At 46.0% G+C, this 19,656-nt stretch overlaps 1 protein-coding gene across 3 annotated transcripts in view; it reads right to left on the bottom strand.

Annotated features, from left to right (window-relative positions):
• The window catches only part of Runx1 (RUNX family transcription factor 1), a 249,953-nt gene that overhangs the window by 52,220 nt on the left and 178,077 nt on the right, over nt 1-19,656 (bottom strand). For all 3 annotated transcript variants that reach the window (XM_008835922.3, XM_029564879.1, XM_029564880.1), the window contains one exon: nt 11,360-11,464. In XM_008835922.3, the coding sequence (XP_008834144.1) occupies nt 11,360-11,464 (105 nt within the window). The remainder of the gene's footprint in view (nt 1-11,359; nt 11,465-19,656) is intronic.

Genomic DNA, 19,656 nt, shown 5'->3' with positions numbered 1-19,656 from the left:
AGATAACTCAGTGGAAACTTCTAGATACCAGGAGCCTTGGAAGATCACACAGCTATACTGGTGCTTAAGGTTCAGGTAAGAAATAGAACTACATTTTGTCACAAGCGTCTCTTATTTGGAAATAAACCCATCTTCTCTGAAGACCCAAGACAAGATGTTTCACATGGTGGCGCCTCAGTGAGGGCTGAATTTGTGGAAGACCCCAGTGCTTCAATATTTAAAACTATTAGTAAGTAGAGTGAACGAAACAGAGGAAAAAGCCCTCATTGTACTCTGACGTCCCGAGGACTCAATTTGCCAGGATTCTTTCTCATTTTTAAATAACTTGGCAATGGTAAATATTTGGTCCCCACTTGAGCAGAATGCCATTTGAGTCCCTTGGTAAAGGGTCTGTGTGAAGAAGCCTGGCCTGCCTGTGGTCCTCGCCTGAGCTTTAACAACAACAGGCACTGTTTAAAGAGCAATACTGGGGGGGCTGGAGAGAAGGCTCAGCGTTAAGAGCACTGGCTCCTGCTCTTGCAGAGGACCTGGGTTTGAATCCTAACACCCACATGGCGGCTAACACCCATCTATAACTCCAGTTCCAGGGCATTCAACATCCTCTTCTGATCTCCTTGGGCATTGCACGACATGGATGCACTTACATACATGCTGGCAATACACTCATACACATAAAAATATATCTCTGCAAGGTGAATATCTGGAGGTCCATTCTACAGATGGAGAAACCGAGACACACAGTCAGAGGTGAGACCTGAGGCCAGTCTGGTCTGATTCCAGGGTCCTCTCCCACTCCCCGTTGAGCCCTCTGATTCCCTTCTGAGATGCTGGGCTGTGTCTCATGAGCAATGTCGGGTAAGAGCGCAGATGCCCCTCTTTTGCTTAGCTTTTTAAAATGAGTGAATCAGAAATACCACAAAACCACTCAAAGGTAAGTGAAAAAGAAGATACCAGGAACCAATCCAAAAAGGGCCATAAATTCATCCCGTACTTAAGAAGTGACTTATTTCAAATGTTTACTTTTTACCTCAAATGACCAGAAGATGACTTACAAGCCACAGTGAACAAAAACAAAGACGAAATCCAGCAAGCAAATAAAACATCCAGTGCTCAATATTTCAGTACAGGAAAGCATGTCCAAAATTTTCAATATCAGTGCGAGCTTTCGTCAATACTTGCTTTAATGGAACCTGAGTGTATATCACTGCTAGAAACGCCAAATTAATGTCTTGCCATTAACTCCCTTCATAGGGGTCTAGGGAGTTACAGATTAATTCCACTGTGTTACTTGAAGGCAGGGGGCAAAAGCCCACAGGAAAAATACTTCTCATTGGGTACTTAAATATTTTTTTAACCTTGGCTTTCATCTATGGACATAGATTCAGAATGTTCACTATGGACTATGTAGCAACTCTCTCAGGAGTATGACAAGTCTGACACATCCAACTTGATAAAAACTAAGCTATGAAAAAGGCGCTTGGCCTCTCTAATGCTGGTGCTTTTGGTATGTGTGATAAGCACTGCAACACACGTTGATAGATTACACCTCATTTAGTCCTTCTGTCATGTCACGGCTTTTTAATTTATTATTTTTATTTTATTTTATGAGTATGAGTGTATTGCCTACATGTATGTAAATGCACCATGTCATGCAATGCCCATGGAGGTCGGAAGAGGGCGTTGGATTCCCCTGGAACTGGAGATACTGATGGTTGATGGTTGCTAGCCACCATGTAGGTGCTGGGAATTGAACCCAGGTCCCTCTGCAAAAGCAGTCAATGCTCTTAACCACTGAGCCATTTCTCCAGTGCCACGTCACCATTTAGTACTTCCAGAGCCCAAAGCAAGCCTCCTTATGAAAATACTTTCAGAAAAGGACTCAGAAACTGCAAATTAACTCTAATGAACTTAGACACAGATTCAGTGAGGAAGCAGGCCTCATTTATTTAATCAAAACTTGAGGGACAACTTTTAAAAAAAAAAACCTTTTTATTTTTTTTTTTTTTTTTTGCATGTATGTGACAGTGGCAGGGCCCTGTGAGACTCTGTGTATTGGCTCCTAACTATTGGCCTTTCCTGGCTACATAGCTGATGGAAAAACACAAGCCTTTGTGAAAAGCCAAGAAGAGTTTGTTCAAAATAAAAAGTGGCTAGCTAGGGTATGAAAAAATTCAGATTGCCTTGGAAATGCAAGAAGCAGACATGCTGATAACACTCTGTGACACAGGGCCTACCATGCAGAACCCCTCAGCAAGCTGGGAGGCCACCTGCCCCCACGGGAAATGAACACAAAGCCTGACCACCCCAGGCTCTGGACTCTGAAGTGCACAGGCAGCAGGCATTACACACACACAAATGTGCATGTGCACCCACCAAAGGGGCTCCAGAAATGCATGCAAAGTACACAGGTAATAGCAGCAGCAGGAGGAACACACACACACACACACACACACACACACACACACACACACGCATGTATGCACGCATGCATAAGGAAGGGGCCCTAGCAAGAGTGTTAACTTCAGAAACTCAAAAGAGCAGCTAGCTGCTTTCTGTACCTGCAGCTTGACTGTGACTAGAGATTCCCGGCACTCTGGGGGAGATGAGCTGCTGCAGATTAGCATAGGAGCCCTGTGCATCCCTGTCCGTATCCATACATGTGGGCACTACATCCTTGTATTCAACCAACCTAAGATTGAAAATATCTGAGGAAAATAGAGGACTGTCTGAACACGTGGAGACTTTCCATGCTTGCAATACAATCTAACCGCTATTACGCAGCACTACTGTTGTCCAGTGTTATAAATAATCCAGAAGAAATCCAGAACGACTGGAAGTCTACAAGAGGATGTGCCTAAATTATGCACAAATAATTCGCCATTTGATATAACATGGCTGGCGTTCCCGTGTTGGCAGTGTTAGTATCTGAGTTACTGCTGACTGGTCTGAATCCCCCTGGGTAGAGATGCTGCCCTTTTCTAGACCCATGTGAGACCTCCTCATCTATATCACATGCACACTAAGAAGGGACCAATTGTTAGATCTCAGGCACCAACTCTCCACAATACCGGAATGTGGCTTTTTCCCTGAGTTTTTCACAAAGTGCAACATTTGGGGACAAGTCCGTTGTACCCATTAGAGACTTAGGAACAGTGCCCAGAGTGTTTTAAGGGCCCATAAATATGCCAGCAAAGAAATTTACTGGACCGAAATACAAAACAAAAACTGAAACAAAAAATCAAAATGTATAAATGTTTAATCAAATCTCAAAAAATGCAACATTTAGACAACTTCATGAATTTTTAAATTTAGGATTCACAGATTCCCTTTTTTGTGGGTGGTGTTGCTGTTGTTTAGAATTTTCTCATTTCCAAGTGACTCCAAAACTAAATGCAAATAATAGCTGACTTCATCTAAATACTTATTGTGCCCCAGGCAGGGTTCTCGGGGGTCCATGCAGGTGAGGTGGTCACTTCGTCATCCACCTGTCCCTGTGACATAATTAAAGTCAGGGTCCTTGTTTGACAGATACCAAGTATCAGCACCCTAAAGTTATTCAGTCATAGCTGAAAGCTGAGTGGCAGAGATTCAGGGCAGCAGGAGGTTAAATGTATGACTTGTAGCTAGAGAAGTTCAAAATTAATTACAAAGTCCTTTCAAAAATTTATGGGGGGGTTGCATATTTGTTGGATAGGAAGTAGGATGTTGTTGTTGAGAAGACAGCTCAGAGGTGGTGCTCCATAAGGGGCTCAGTTTGTTAGGAAACCATCTCAGTCTTTTGCTGACAATATTTTGTTACCCCCTTTGAGTGGGAACTAATTTAGAGATTATCTCATCCCATTGCCTAGTTGGGCCCAGGACGAGAGTGAGTGCTGAGTACTTAAGATAATTACCCACATTCACACCCACAGGTCTGGTGGCGCCAGGGTGAAAACCCAGGTCCCAGAGTTAAGGATCCCAAAATCTTTTTACACATTTTCAGATTAAGAAACGGAAGCCTAAATGTAGACAACATGTTTTTTTTTTTTTTTTTTTTAGCACGTTATACAATAAATTCTAACAAGGACTGCAATATATTAGTTTAGGCCTCAGTTTCATTGGGGAGGCATTCAAAGTAGCAATATGATTTTGCAATGATTCAGGATGAAAGAGATATTCAAAGAGATGGTTTAACTCTCTCTCCTCTCTCTCTCTCTCTCTCTCTCTCTCTCTCTCTCTCTCTCTCATTGAGAAGGTACCTTGATTATTTTCTTTGAGTTCCTACTGGTGCCCAGAAAGAATCCTGTTCTGTTCCACAGCAACACAGAGACTTAGAGACCTCTGCACAGGCTCATCTGAAGGGTGTCAAGGTAGACTACTGCTGTTCATGGGGCAGAAGCATTCCCTTTCTGGGTCCCCCATACATTCTAAATTGCCCCAGGGACCCTCTAGACCTTAGCCTGAATTCTAGAATCAGGGAAGTCTGGATGCTTACAAAACTTCTTGATCTAGTTGCATATTGCTAAAATAATAAACAGGGAGAGATTCTAAACATCACTGGAAACATTTAGGCACAGTTATTATTAATGCTTTAAGAACTGCCTCTCCTAAGTTTTGGGAAGTTAGAGAGCTTAGCAGAGTGGGAATTAAAACACTAGGGTAAAAGTTCCCCTAAATTTACTCCTTAGCCTGAAATGGCTCCCAAAGTGTGTGGGGGTGGGCAGCATACACAGAATGTCCCTCATCCCCCTTTGGCCCTCTGTCTTCCTTCTACTTTATTTCTGGGTTAGACGGAAGGGAGAACTCTCTTCCTTTATGGACCAGGGTTCTATCTAGAAAAAAAACTGATGGTATCTGGTATTTGAAAACTCCAAGGTTAGGAGGAAACAGATTATGTTCATGGCCCGAGAGACATACTCCTTCTGCATATGACTCTGGACTGGTAGGGACAATCCTAAGCTCACACACTGTTTGCCCAGGCCTTCTGTTGGAACTCTTGCTATAGGCAGCTACCCTGGGAGTCACTTTGCTCACCATCTTCATCTTCCCTGAGGGAGAGATATGGTTTTGTGTCACCCTTGGTTTAGGTCCCATCGATGCCAGGTCCCTAAGCAGACCTCAGTCAGAAACTTGAAGAGCCAATTTCTGGTGCATGTGACACTGGGCAGATCTGTGTGTTAGGAACTGCAGCTGCTTTGGAAGAAGATGCTGACTCCCTTTTGTCAAACTGACAATGACAGCCACAAAGCTGCAGGCTCTGCTTTCTTCAAGGGAACCATGTGAACCACAGCCATAGCGATAAACTCTCCTGATTAAACTCCAGGGATTACAGTACAACAAAACTCACAAAACAGCATAGTTCTCAAAAACAGATGTGGGAGTCGATGGATTCCAGTGTCTGGACTGCTTAGTTTCAATTCTCAGTGACTAATTGGCTGTCATTTAGTAAGGTTTTACAATTCCTTTTCCTTCAACTGCATTAACCTGTTTCATCCAAGATTTTATATATTAACATGCTACAGCACTTTGAACACTGTTGGGCAAATAATTAATAGAATAGTGTTAGTAATTATTATTATTGACTACTCTTATTAAGAAATTTAAAATTTGGGAAAAAAAATCTACACTGTATTCAATCATAAGAACAATCCAGGGTTGAAGAGACAGACAGCTCAGCACTTAAGAGCGCTGGCCGCTCTTGCAATGGACCTGCATTCAGTTCCCAGCACCCACATGGTGGCTAACAACCATCTATAACTTCAGTTCTAGAGGATACAATGCTCTCTTCTGCCTTTCTTGGGGCACTACACATTCATGGTTCACTTACATACATGAAAGCAAAAAATTCACACACACAAATTTATAAAAATTTTAAAAATTATTTCACACTTTTTTAGCACTCTTGATTTTTAAGTCCATTATTACTGTAAGCTTACAGATAGCTTTCATAAGTTTTTCCTTTTCACTTGAAAATACTTGCCATTTGTAAAGATTCTATTTTATACACATATGCGTGTATATATATATATCTATATATATGTAGAGATGTATGTATAACAGGTTTGCTATTCAAATTCTCAGAAGAAAATTATATTCATGAGGCAGAGGAGATAGCTCAGTCCGTGAAGTGTTTGCAATCAAAGCATGAAGAACTGAGTTTCGATCCCCAGCCTGCATGTAAAAGCTGGATGTGGCAGTGAATGTCTGTAACCCCAGCACTGGTGGGGTGGAGAGGGGAGGATCCTGGGGGCTCGCTGGTCAGCTAGTCTAGCCAAAACAGTAAGTTCCATGTTTAGTTGAGGGACCATGCTTCATAAAAAAAAAAAAAAAATTAGGGTGGAGAGTGATGGAGGAAGGACACCTGACCTTGACCTCTGGCCTCCATATGTGCACACATGGGTGAGTTCATACGTACACCACCATACATACACACACACAATTATATTCATGTGATAATCACAACAAAGTGCTCTTAGAAGGAGGTGATTGATAGACCCTCATTTGACCTATTTTAAGGATAATTTCATCCAGAAAAGATGAGTCAGTAAGCCTAGCATCCCGGAAGTTTCTGCAGAGTTTTAAAAATCAGCTCCACCTTGCTATCTGTTACTGTGAGTGTCAGAGCTTGAACAGAGCACAGTGATTATAAAAGACACCTTTAGCTGAAGGCCGAAGCTGTCACAGAAATGACCAATATTTGTCTCTTGACCTTTTTTCATTTTAACCAGGTCTGTCAATGTTCCACACATACAGATACCTGACCCTATAATAAAGACTGCCCAAGCTACAATAGCAGCATGGCTTCCAGACATCGGCTAGCACCCTGGCTGCTGCCTCTAAGCTTCTCTCAGCAAAATATCTTCCTGTCACACTAAACCATGGTGTGCATCCAAATTACAACACGGACTATCTGTAGAGAACAGCTGTTGATACCCACATATCTGAATATTCCCTCAGCCACCTAAGTTACAGATGCATGGGCTAAGAGGAGTTTCCCTCAGGTCTCTAGAAATACAAATGCTATATAAAACAATTCTTAAAAATCCTTTTTCGTGAAAGGGGAGATAGCCCAGTCAGTAAAATGCCTGCCAAACCAGCATCAAGACATGAGTTTCAATCCTTACTACCCACGTAAAAAGCTGGGTGAGGTGGCATGCCATTGGCTGTAACCCCAGTGTCTGAGGACAGAAATAGCAGGATCCCTGGAGTTCACAGGGCAGCCAGCCTAACTGAACTGGTGAGCTCCAGGTTCAGTGAGAGACCAACAGTAAGGTGGAGAGAGACAGAGGAAGACTGTTAGTGTGTACCTCTGGCTTCCACATGCCAACAGGTCACCTGCACACAACCACATGAACACATACATACACTCCCATCATCACCTGGCTTCCTTATCATTCTCATCATCCTCATCCTCATCCCCATCATTCTCATCTTCCTCCTCCTCATTGTCATCCTCATCACCCTCCTCATCCTCATCATCCTTCTCATCTTCCTCCTCCTCCTCATCATCATCCTTTTAGTATATCTTTTATTCTTAAACTACCTTTCAGTATATTAACAAGCCATTAAGTGTCCTACCTGCTAACTGAAAACACACCTCTTCCCGACTGTTGAAAGAACTGATGTCATTGAAGAATACCTTCCTCCTTAGAAAATTTAATTTCTCAGCAACAACTAATTTCTGTACTGGAGATGCAGAGGCACCCATGGGGTATATGAAAAGCAGGTTTGGACTTACTAAGTGGCAGGATAGTCACTGATAGAGAGCAAGTAACCATCTGAATTGCAAAAGGGCTTCAAATTCTCTTTGGAATACACGTTGACAACCAAGGAAGATGGACAGTAGATACCCAGCTTTCCCACAGGCATGGCCAAAAGATGAGCTATGGCATAGGTTTTATTCTTAGTCCTTTACCCAGTGTCTGAATGGCAGGTTGGGTTACACTTTCCTGCTGGCTTCTGGCACAAACACTTTACTTGGAAGACCTCATGCCAGTAACGAGGTTACTGTTTGCCATTGCTTGACAGCCTTGGAGCTGGGACCCATGCAAGAAATCATGTAAGACAACCATGCATTTCACCCACAGGGCTAGTAAGAGCAGAAGAGAGGGTCCACAGCATATGATGCACAAGATGGTACACTGTGGACAGACAGACCAGATGACAGGCGAGTGGATGAATAACAGTCCAAGGTTTGACACCAGTAAGGAACTCCTCATTCTCCTAAGTGCCTCATCATCAACTGTTTGTTTGTTTGTTTGTTTGTTTGAGACAGGGCCTCCCTGTAGCCTCAGCTGGCCTAGAACTAGCTATGTAGACCAGGCTGGTCTCGAACTCACAGAGATCCGCCTGCCTCTGCCTCCTGAGTGCTGGGATTAAAGGTGTGCGTCACCACGCCCAGATAGGATTTATTTCATTTCTTAAATTTTGTATATGTGGGCAGTGGAGAGATGGCTCAGAAGTTAGAGCACTGGCTGCTCTTGCACTATGTAGACCAGGCTGGTCTTGATCTCACAGAGATCCGCCTGCCTCTGCCTCCTGAGTGATGGGATTAAAGATGTGCACCGGTGTTCCTGGCTATCATTAACTGTTTTAAATCTAGACTAGTTGCCCCCTTTCTCTGGGGTTAATTTTCTTTTTCTTTGAGGGATCAGAAAGCTCTCTCAGGTCCTTTCAGAGTCTTTGATTTCTTGAAGCAAGCTAACTATGCAGCACTATTCAACTTGGCAGATGCCAAGGCTATTCAGCCAGACTCACCTAGAGTTCATGGTCCATCATTAAGGACAGGCCTCATTCATCTAGACTAACCCTATCAGGGAGGCTGCCTGATGTGCACACAGGTTTTGTTCTCAGAAAGGGGCTGTGAGTAGAGTTCCACCAAAGAGAATCAAGATGTGCAGATAAGAGAACAGGAAATTAGCCACAGTGGTAGATGCCTATAATTCCTGACACTAAGGAGGCAGAGGCAGAAGGTGGTCAAAAGTTCAAAGCCAGCCTGGTTCCAGACTAACCAGGGCTCCATATTGAGACCCTGATTCAACTCAAAAGACAAAAAAGAGGAGAAGAGAGGAGAAAAGAAAAAGTTAGCAGCTAAGTGGCTAGGTCTTGCTTCACAGAAAACTTGGTAAGTTACCATTTCCCACTCCCGAGTTACTATGGAAGTTGACCTGCATCGGCTCTTGTGAGCTGTCTACGTACAGAGCCTTCTCACCTTGCCTAGATTCCAAATTCCATGCAAAGTCGACGCACAGATAGGCACCATAAAGGACTCTTCTCCCAAAGACTGCTTTTCTAATTTTCAAAGCAGCAAGGGCGGTGGGCGCTGTATACACAGGCAGCTGTAAGGCCAACTATGCGTGACCATGTCTCCCCGCCAGCTATTTCTTTCTCAAGCTCAACTCCTCCCTTCTTTGACTGTTCCAGGAAATGCTGGAGGGGAGGTGAAAACCTGCCTTTCTTAGGCATAGAATAAGGGAAGTAGGAGTATCATCAGTTTAAGTTTCTTCCTCATCCAGGCCTGTGTCTAAACTATCCAAACGCCTCTATTTTAGCTTCTGTTTTAAAGACTCAGCAGCCTCTGAAAGGAGCCTTCCTGCGTCAGCCTCTTTATACCTCTCCCCCCTCCCTCTTGCTGACCCTGCACCTTGCTGGCATGTTAGCCTGCTTCCTCTCCTCTGTGCAGAGTCATGGCCCTCAGGTGTTTGTGTCATGCTTAAAGTAGGGCCAACTTTAGTGTTTGGTATCCATTACTGCTCTGGAAACCTCAGAAGGTGCTATGCGGAGTCATGGGTTATGTGATAATGGTGCAGTGCTACCACCTTGGTCTATTGTCCACATAAAGGAGTATCAGGAGGTATTATCAAGTCCCAGGGTTCTTGGGTTTGGGTTTGGGCATGGGCACAGCTGGGAAACTTCAAAGAACTTAAAGAGAAAAAGGTGAAAAGGCCTCGTGTGGAAAAACAAGGGCCGAAGTGGAGGGCGTAACCAAGCACAGCAAATGTACCCCGTGGAACACCATGCCCTGGGGGGCAAGCCCTGGTGGGTGTGAGTGCCCTCTGTCCTCCTCTGCTTCAGGGAAATTGGGGAAATGGAGGCAGGGAGGGGAATTGTTCTAGCAGGTGGTCCAGATGCCGAAGTTATGGTAGTGACTGGAGAGGCTGCTACACAGCCTTAGAGGTCAATGGAGAGACACACTCCAAGGGGCTACCTCAGAGCCCCATTGGAGCTGCCATGTTGAGAAGGTCTCCTTTTGAGACCCACACCCCAAGGACCTCCCTCAGAGGCTCAGCCCAACCACCATATTGAGAAGGTTGCCTGGAGGAGACTGAAACAAAGACCGGCAGGGTAGGCCCAAGGGGGAATCTCTGACATGTCCTGAGCTCTGCACCAGACAAGCAGCATCATCTTATGAAGATGCTGTCATGGTTACAGGCATTTTGCAGGGCATGAAACAGAGGTTCAGATAGGCTCTGAAGAACCCTACCTGTTGGGTCCTGGGGCCTATGCTCTTCATGCTTTCGTTTTTACCACCTGGCCTTCCCACTTTCGGAGGAAACTCCACTTTTCAAAAGCCCAAACTCTCAGACTATCATTTCCCATGGGGGCTGGGTATGGTTTAAAGGCATGGTGGTGCCCACATACTGGAACTCTAGCTCTGCCTCAGCTCCTGGGCCAGGGTGTGGCCCTGGAAGAGTGTCACTCCTGTGTTTACTCAAAGATAGTCATTAAGTCACTGCGAAGACATTTTTCCTTCAGACTAAACAACCCCACTCCTTTTTTAAACACTCTCCTCACAGGGGCTCTTTTTTGGGACCGTCTTTCTATATTTACTGGTCTTCCTTTCCACCCTTCCATTCTCTATTTTAAACAATCCTAGAATAAGATTTTGATTTGTGCAAGAGAAGAACGAGAAAGAGAAGAAATACCACGTTCACAGTTTTCAATTCTGACCTTAGCAAATCAATAAAAAGCCGGTGTGGATGGGAACTCATCTCCTAGAAGCCATGTGGACCTCAGGCTGTGGGGTTTTTGTTTTTGGTTTTTTGTCTCATTCTGTTCCTGGCCAGTCTTCCAGTTCAGATAATGCTGAACTCCACTATGTGTGTTTCGGTCTAGTCCTTAGCCCCATAAAGTCCCCAAATGGTTCTTGCTCACTTGAACTGGCTTAATTTCCTTTTGACTTCTAAGAGAATGCTTCAGAAAGAGTCTAGCACATAGAAACAACCTTCGAGACGTGAGAGGTTTGACAAGGAGATCCTTCCTCCCAGCAGTGGCCTGATATCCCTCTGGGGGAGAAGCTGAAGTCCAGGGTTGTGAGATCTGATGGGTCTTCAACTGCACAAGCCCAGGGATTGTACCAGCCCCAATGGGGCCCACTTACTTCGGGGTTCTCGGGGGCCGTCTACTGTGATTTTGATGGCTCTGTGGTACGTGGCGACTTGCGGTGGGTTTGTAAAGACGGTGATGGTCAGAGTGAAGCTCTTACCTGTGGAGACACAAAACAGAATAAAGTGCAATGAGGGGACGCCTTGAGTATCTCTGTAGGGCAACCTGTGGTTAGTCTATGTTCTCTAGCCCTCCCCTCGGGTCTGGCTTTGTTTATACTCTAGAATGCACAGGGTGGTATTCGCTAGGTGTGACACTTCACATAGTTACATGGCTTTAATTTAGTCACTAATAAACAACAGGGGATCAAGAGCTAGCAGAGCTTATTCCCACTCTGGAACTCACAGGGATCCACTCCCTGGCCCCTTGTCCTGAGTTGCTATTTTCCTCTCTGGGTGTTTATAAAATCCAGGCAAAGACGAATAAGCAATGACATGCCCAATTCTGAGCTGAGGAAGTCACCAGATCTGGACTTGTTTCTCAGGGTTCCATGTAACTTTTCTGATCTTATGCAATTTGGGGCTGGGGGAAGAATAAATGAACGAATCTGAGGAAAATCATTAGAACAGTATCTGCACTTGGTAACTAAAGGCACGTGTGTTGGTTACATCTCTTCTCTGCTTCTCAGAATACTATAATGGCATCCCAGCATTTGACTGAATATGATATTAACCTCTGCTGTGCAATTATTGTTCATTTAATACAACTTCTCCTTACTCATGTAATATAAAATGAAATTTAAAAACATACCATGCCCACTGGCTCCAAAAGGCATTAACTATTTTAATTAATTTTAATTCTGTGTATGAATCTTTTGTCTGTATGTATATAAGTGCACCACATGCATGCAATGTCCGTGGAGGCCAGAAGAGGGCAACAGATTCCTTGGAACTGGCTGGAGTTATGATGGTTTTCAGCTGCCATGTGGGTGGGTGCTTTGGAACTGAACCCAGCCAGTGCTCTTAACCACTAAGCCATCTCTCCAGCCCCAGCAATTGACCATTTTAAAACTCAACTTATCTTCCCACCAATTTAGAAAAAACACAATATCTCCAGTTGTAAAGTGTTTTAAAACAAGTGAGGCCATTAAGAAATGTTCATGGAGAAAGAATGCCATAAACAGCCACAGCGAGCGAGCGGAGCCATGGTTCCAGTCACGAAAACTCTCTCCAAACAATCCCCAAGGATCTGTAATCCATCTGCTAAAGTCTGTACTAAAGAGAACAATAGCAGTTGACAATGGGAGCAAAGCCCACTTTACCTGCTTTGTGAACAGCATCTTGGGTGGTCCGTTTAATGGACCCGACAAAGGTGCTTCTACAGAGTGGAGTTCCAGGACACAAGAGGCCCTGTACCTGATTTCTCTCTACCTCCTCAGCTGGCCTTGTCCTCGACAAGCTTGCCACCCGACTCAAATGCTTGTCATTGTCAGACATCCTGCAGATGTCACCAGGAGACACTCTATGGGTTTCCTATCGTGGCATCTTGCTGATGTGAAGGAAAGGTCAGCAGTGGCTCAGGCTCGGCACATCAGGGCCCGCTGATGTGAAGCCAGGCCTGGGGGAGCTGGCCACCGTGCTGCTCACTTTCCAGTTTTCTACAGAGCAGTGGTCATTGCACGTGGCCTCCTAAGAAAACAGATACGCTGTAGGCCTCACTCTGCCTGTCCTTTCTCAGCAAGAACTCATGATGGGTTGCCCCTGTGTCATCAAGATGGAACCCTAGCATCAGCTTCCAGAATCTTTTCTTGAGACTCTACCTCCCTCTTCTCCTCCCGTAGGTAGCCTGACTCATGGACTCCTGTGAGTTCAGTTCTTGAAGTAGGGCCTTGCAACTCTGAGGTATATACAGCCACCCCCACCACCACTTTGCCAGCCACTCTTGAACCTTTCTGCCTTCGAAGCCCAGCTGGCCACTGCTCACCTGTTGCTCAGGTGACCTTCCTTTAGGACAGTTTGCTCATATTTCCTGCAGCCTCCTAAATCACTCTTCACCTTGATTAATTAGGACTGTCTGCTTAGACACGGTTTGTGGCTGCCCAGGTCTAATCTGCCTGAGGGCGGGACCATGTGCTCCAACCCCAGCATCATCCCTCAGAGGTGTGAAGGGAGATAAGGGTGAAGCCTTCAGAACAGGGGTGGGGGATGTCAAGAAATGAAAAATAAAAAAATAGTTTGAGGGTACCAGAAATGGATAGTGACATAGCTTAGTCCTGAGTTGTTCTTGGTGTGTGTGTGTGTGTGTGTGTGTGTGTGTGTGTCTGTCTGTCTGTGTCTGTATGTGTTGGGGAGACAGGGAGAGTGAGGGCTGGTACCTCCAGCCAGAGGGTTAGAAGATTTGAATTCTCTTATATGTTTTTGCCTCCCTAAGTCCCAGCTTCCTCGCAGTATAGAGTGAGAGGCTAGTGGAAAGACTGTGGTAGGGCTCACAGCTCTCCAACACTGTCTTCTGACACTGTCTACTGAGCTCAGAGGGGTGGAATGCCTGTACTGTGGCTTGTAGCTTTCTTATAGCCTCTGCCCAGCCTGAGGCTGTGGGATGCCTGGGAAGTTCTGTGACCTTGGGTTGCCTGCAGTGTGGCTCCCAGCTCTCTAATGATGTCTTCTGAGTCCCTGGTCACCTAGCAGGCTGTCACTGGATGTAACTAAGCTGCATACCTCCAGGGAACACTGTGCTGGAACAATCATGGAGCTGCGGCAGGACACTGCTGCAGTCTGGGTGGCTTAATGCCCAGAGATCAGTCTCTCAAAGTTCAGGAGGCCACCAGGCCAAGATCAAGGTGTCTGCAGAACAGGTGGCTGGGGGAGGAGGCTCCTTCCTGCTCCTTCTGACTTGCAGGACTTGTCAGCAACCTTAGCTTTTGTCAGTAGCTTGCAATCTCGGTGCCCCAGCCCCTGACTCCACCTTCGCACAGCTGCCTTCCTACCATTATGGCCCATCTCCTGATCTCCCCATCCTTTGAAAGAATACCAGGCATGGACTTAGCTTCCACCCGAGTCTAATACGACATAGCATTAATGACATTGCATCTGTTCAGTTTCTCTAATAAAATCACTTTCTGAGATCTCTGGTGGGTGTGGAGTTCTAGGACTTATTCTTCATTCTGCACAAACACAAAGTGTCACAGAAGTCCTGGACTTGGCATTGCAAGTGCTCCTACACTACAAAACAGCCCACCTTCAACTGCTCTATCTACAACTTCCTAAAGAACAACGGAACAGTTTGTGTTCGTAACACTGACATTTTAAAGTTCTATGTAGAGCTTCCAACTTCTCAAGCTCATTCCCATATACGATTTGGGGGTAGATTTGGCCCTCAACAGTCTTGTGAAATGAACAAGGTAGATTTTACTACTCCTTAAAAGGATGCAATGTTAAGGCTCAGAAAGGATAAGTCATTTTCTCAAAATCACCCAGCTTAGGTTGGTGAGAGGGCTCAGAGAGTAAAGGTGCTTGTCACCAAGCCTGATGACCTGAGCTCCATCCCTGGGACCCACATGGTGGAAGGAGAGAAGCAATTCCTGCAAGTTGTCCTCTGACCTCCATGTGTGCTCCAAGGCAGGTATACACACATACACAAGGCAGGTATACACACTTACACAAGGCAGGTATACACACATACACACACTCTTAAATGAATTTATATATTACACACACACACACACACACACACACACACACACACACACACTTTAATGGCCCAGCTCAGCCACCCACAGAGCCTTGATCCCAAGAGACTCACACTCACTGATCTTTGTCTGCCATTGGTACTGTCCTCTCCACCCAAAGACTCCATGGACCCAGCAAATCCAATCCTCCTTCACCATTGTACCCCTCAAAGTGAAAATTGCCCCAGTGAATCTAACATACACAAACTGTACTTGGCTAGCTACTTGTGAACCTGGGTCAGAGTTCAACAGTAGTTTCTCACTGAGCTGAATTTGAGTTTCTGACACTTGAAAGCTCATTATGTGCTCCTGGTTAACCAACATAGGAGAGAAGTTCAACCAAAGGATAGCTACAAGGTCCTTGTTCACCCATCACTATTATTTTAGGCACATCATTTTGTGTCCAGACACAAGGAGTTTCTACCTAGCAACAGTTACCAGGTGGGGAGCCTGCATCAGTAATGGGGTTCACCGAGGAGATAAACTGGTGATCATCCTCACAGTGGTTTCAGGTTATAGCTGCATGTGTATACAGAGAGAGAGAGAGAGAGAGAGAGAGAGAGAGAGAGAGAGAGAGAGAACATGTATGGGTGTGCCTGTGGAAGGCTGAGGGATCTGTTTGTCTCCATTTTTCCAGTGCTGACAGCAAATGAACATCACCTGCCTGGCTGCTTTTTAAAAAATATACTTTGTTATTTTTATTTTATGTGTATGAATGTATTGCTTGAATTAAGTGCACCTGTCTTGTACAGTGCCTGTGGAGGTCTGAAGAGGGTGTGGGATTCCCCTGGAAGTGGAGTTAGGGATGGTTGTTAGCCGCCATGTGGGTGCTGGGAATTGAACCCAGGTCCTCTTCAAGAACAGCCAGTGCTCTGGACTGCTGAGTCATCTCTCCAAACCCCTACCTGGCTTTTTAAATGTGGGTTCTAGGGCATCTAACGCAGGTTCTCATAGTGCTTCAGCAGTTACTTCACCAACCAAGCCATCTCCCCAGTCCCGGTCACAGCTTTGAGTACAAGGACATCTGCTTATCCTGTGGATGGCAGTGACTTTTATTTTTCTCTAGGAGAATGTGACATTTTCCACTGGGTGAAAACCTGACCTCCATTCCTTTGTATTCTTCCAACTGGGCTTGGCACCATCATTGACAACAGGCTCCAGGTAGCCAGGAGTATATGTGAGGGACGCTCGAGCTTCAGGACCCACGTGCTCCGCTCCCCTCCCAGCCAGGCCCGTCCATGGCTGCTCAGACAAGGCCCTGCTTGGCTAGCACTTGAAGATGTGGGTGCTGTGGCCTGCAGCGCACATGTGTTATTAGCCAAATTCCCTCATTAAAATGACCTACGGGCTTGGTATTTTAAGTACGTGGGTGTGGAGAGCAAAAGACTTTCAAGTGTTTTTCTCAGCTAGCTGTGGCCAGAAGAGGAAGGAGTCAGAGGGGACCAGGTCGGCAAAATAACAACAGTCCCTCATCGGCTCTTCGGAACCTAAAGCAAGGCGGGGGGACTGGGCTGCCCAAGGAGACTTCATGTTGCAATCTGGTGGCACTCCCTACCTTCCCAGAAACCCTCACTGGCCAGTGCAAAGATGACCCTGGGCTGGCCCTGGATGCTACTTGGAGGCAGAAGCTTTTTGGAGGGGCAAGCCCTAGGTCACAGATTCCTGCACTCGAACCAGCCAGCCGGTGGGCGGTGCTAGAGAGAGAGGGAAGCCTCGAGGCCTTGCTCCTAAACACTTGGGCACAACAGCAACATCAGCACCAATGGCGGCGTTGTGATCTAAGGAGGACTACTATTGAGAAGAGGAGCCGTGAGGGAAGGTGAGGAAAACATTTTGTCTGGACTTAGGCTTCCAAGCAGCAGGAGGCAAAAATCTGTTCACAAAGTCCAAGAGAGACTGAAGCACGCAGGGCAAGAGCTGAAGGTGTGATCATGAGCGAGCTTCTTCTCTTTAAAAAAATTTTAAATTTATTTTTATTTTATGTCTATGAGTGCTTTGCCTGCATGTATGGAGGTGCTCCTGTGTCGTTGAGGTCAGAAGAGGACGTCGGATCCCCGGAACTGGAGTTATAGATGGTTGTTAGTCACTCTGTGGGTTCTGGGAACCGAACCCAGGTCCTCTGCAATAGCAGCCAGTGTTTATAACCACTGAGCCCTCTCTCTAGTCCATGAGCAAGTTTCTTAACTTCTCAGGGTCCCTAATCTTGTCAGTTAATAGGTTAAATATGCAGATTAAAGGAAACAAGAAACACACAAACAGGGCACCAAGTTAGCTCTTCTTGGTGCCAGTAAATCTGTCAAACATATAACACTCATGGTTCCACAAAGGCACCAGAACAGGAGGGATCCCGTGACAAGGGGCAGTAGCCACAGTCGTCTGATGGGGAGAGGACTCAGGGGAAGAGGTGGAATGTTCAACAGGTGACAAAGCTACTCCCAGGCCCAACTTGAACTTGAACTTCAAGTTCAGGGCCACTCAAGTTCAGGGCTGCCTCACCAGCTGGCAACCTTTGTAAGGCACAACTGTGACTGGATGATCCGCTATATAAACGAGCCAAGACAGCTACATGTGTCGTCTCCCTCGACGCCAGTTTGTCCATCCAAAGGGCAGGGCAAAATACAAACTGCTTTATTTAGTCGGGAAGAAGGTCACGGGGTGAGCCTTCCTGGACACTTGTGGCTGTAGTGTGACAAGCTTTCCAAGGCAGGCGGTTACACGGCCCCAGGGTGACTGTGGTCTAAAGCCATGGCTGGATTCTGAGGTTCTGCTTCTCCCCACATGTGAGAAACTCTAAACCCCAGGATCAGGATCGTGGCAAATGTACCCATTGTCCCCCAAAGGCTAAGAGCAGAAGGGAACACTAAGCAAGAGGGTGGGCGGCTGGAAACCACTTCTTGCCTAGGCTCCAAACCCCATAAAAGTTCAACCTGTTTCATTCCAGCAGGCCCTTCTAAGCCAGCTGGAGTCTGGGTGCCCCCCTCTCCTGCTGGGAGCACACTGCCCTTTGCTTGATCTGTGGGTGGACTGTTCTCCTCCACTGTCTCCAGTGATTCTGTGACTCTCATTCTGCTTGGTGTAGGTTGGGACCCGTGAGTCATCTTCTCCTTTTGGGGACAGTTTCTGGGGATGTGAAACTTGCCCTTTGTCACGAAAGGGAAGATTATATATGCAAAGGAACATCTGTCCTGGGGGTCATTCTCCTCACAAAATGCCCACAATATCCTATTCTCCCAAGTACCTGCAAGGAAGCTGGCTGTGTTCATCTACCTGAGACATCCAGGAACACAAGGAAGGAAAAAGAAGAAGGAAACCTTAAAATGTTGTCTTTACAAAAATCAAGGCAGCCAGGGAAGGGCCGGGAGTCTGCTCTTCACAATTCAGGAAATCCCCAAAGATTCTCAAAGGCTGCAGGGAGAGTTCCCCTTGGACCACAGATTACATGAAAGCACTGAGGCTGGTGAGATGGCTCAGTGGGTAAAGGTGCTTGCTGCCAAAGCCTGAGGACATGAGTTCAATCCCTGCAAACCACATGGGTAGATGGGTAGAGACTGGACTTCCTCGCGCTGTCCTTTGACCTCCACACTCACACTGTGACACACCTTCCCAGCCCCACCCAAAATTAATATTTAAGATTTTTAGAAACTGAGTGCACCCTTAGAGTCCAGGGATGGCATCTGCATTAGGAGACTTTTTCACAGTGTTTATCCAGTATGGACTTCTCCCTTTCCCACCGGAAAGATCTCACAGCCAACACTCACGCCTGCTTCTGCTCTTCCGGTTTCCCTTCCTGTATCTATTTCCGCCACAACGCTTTGACAGTGTAGCTGTGAAAAATTAGGTTATTTGGGGGATTTGCGGGCAGGACACAAATCCCTCAACATGCACAGAATCTCCTGGCTCCTTTAAGTTGAACCGGATGAAGATGTTGGTGTATATATCCAATCGTGTGCAAAGTGCCCCGGTGTCCAGCCGGCCAGATTCAGCCCCATCTGTGTCTCTACAAGCAGAGCACAGACAAGAGTCTTTGGCTCTTGGCACAAGTTCAAGCCTCAAGAGCCTGACTGAAAACTTGCAATCCAGAACTTGCTTTTGTACAGAAGGTAGCCTTTGCATGGTTGCAGGAAGTGGCTGTGCATTTGAAAAGCAGCCTTGGAGACCTACAAAGCCATGGGATACATTTTCTCTTCAGAAGCGCTATGGAAGTGAGTCACTTGGGGTTCAGTGGCAGTGTCTGATCTACATCTCCATTTTCTGTTCCAAGGTCATAAAAAAGGTTGATGGGATGATGTCGTTCAGTAGGTAAAAGTGCTTGTTATACAAGCATGAGGATCTGAGTTCAAATCCCCGATCCCAACACCCATGTAAAAAGCCAGGGGAGTGGCACATGAATGCCACCCCATTGCTGGGGGTTAGAGACCAGTAGCTCCTGGGGGCTTGCTGGCCAGTCAATCTGGCCAAAATGCTGAGCTCTGGGTTCAGACAGAGAGAACCTGTCTCAAAAATAAAGTGGAGCTGGGCATGGTGGCACATACTTTTAATCCCAGTGTTCAGAAAGCAGAGGCAGGTGTATCTCTGTGAGAATCTAGGACAGCCTGGACTACATAGTAAGTTCCTGGCCAGCTTTG

Source organism: Nannospalax galili, unplaced genomic scaffold (assembly GCF_000622305.1).
Source record: "Nannospalax galili isolate Female #2095 unplaced genomic scaffold, S.galili_v1.0 scaffold136, whole genome shotgun sequence".
Classification (NCBI taxonomy): domain Eukaryota; kingdom Metazoa; phylum Chordata; class Mammalia; order Rodentia; family Spalacidae; genus Nannospalax; species Nannospalax galili.
Note: the sequence above shows the minus strand (reverse complement) of the source record. Positions and strands in the feature narration are given on the sequence as shown.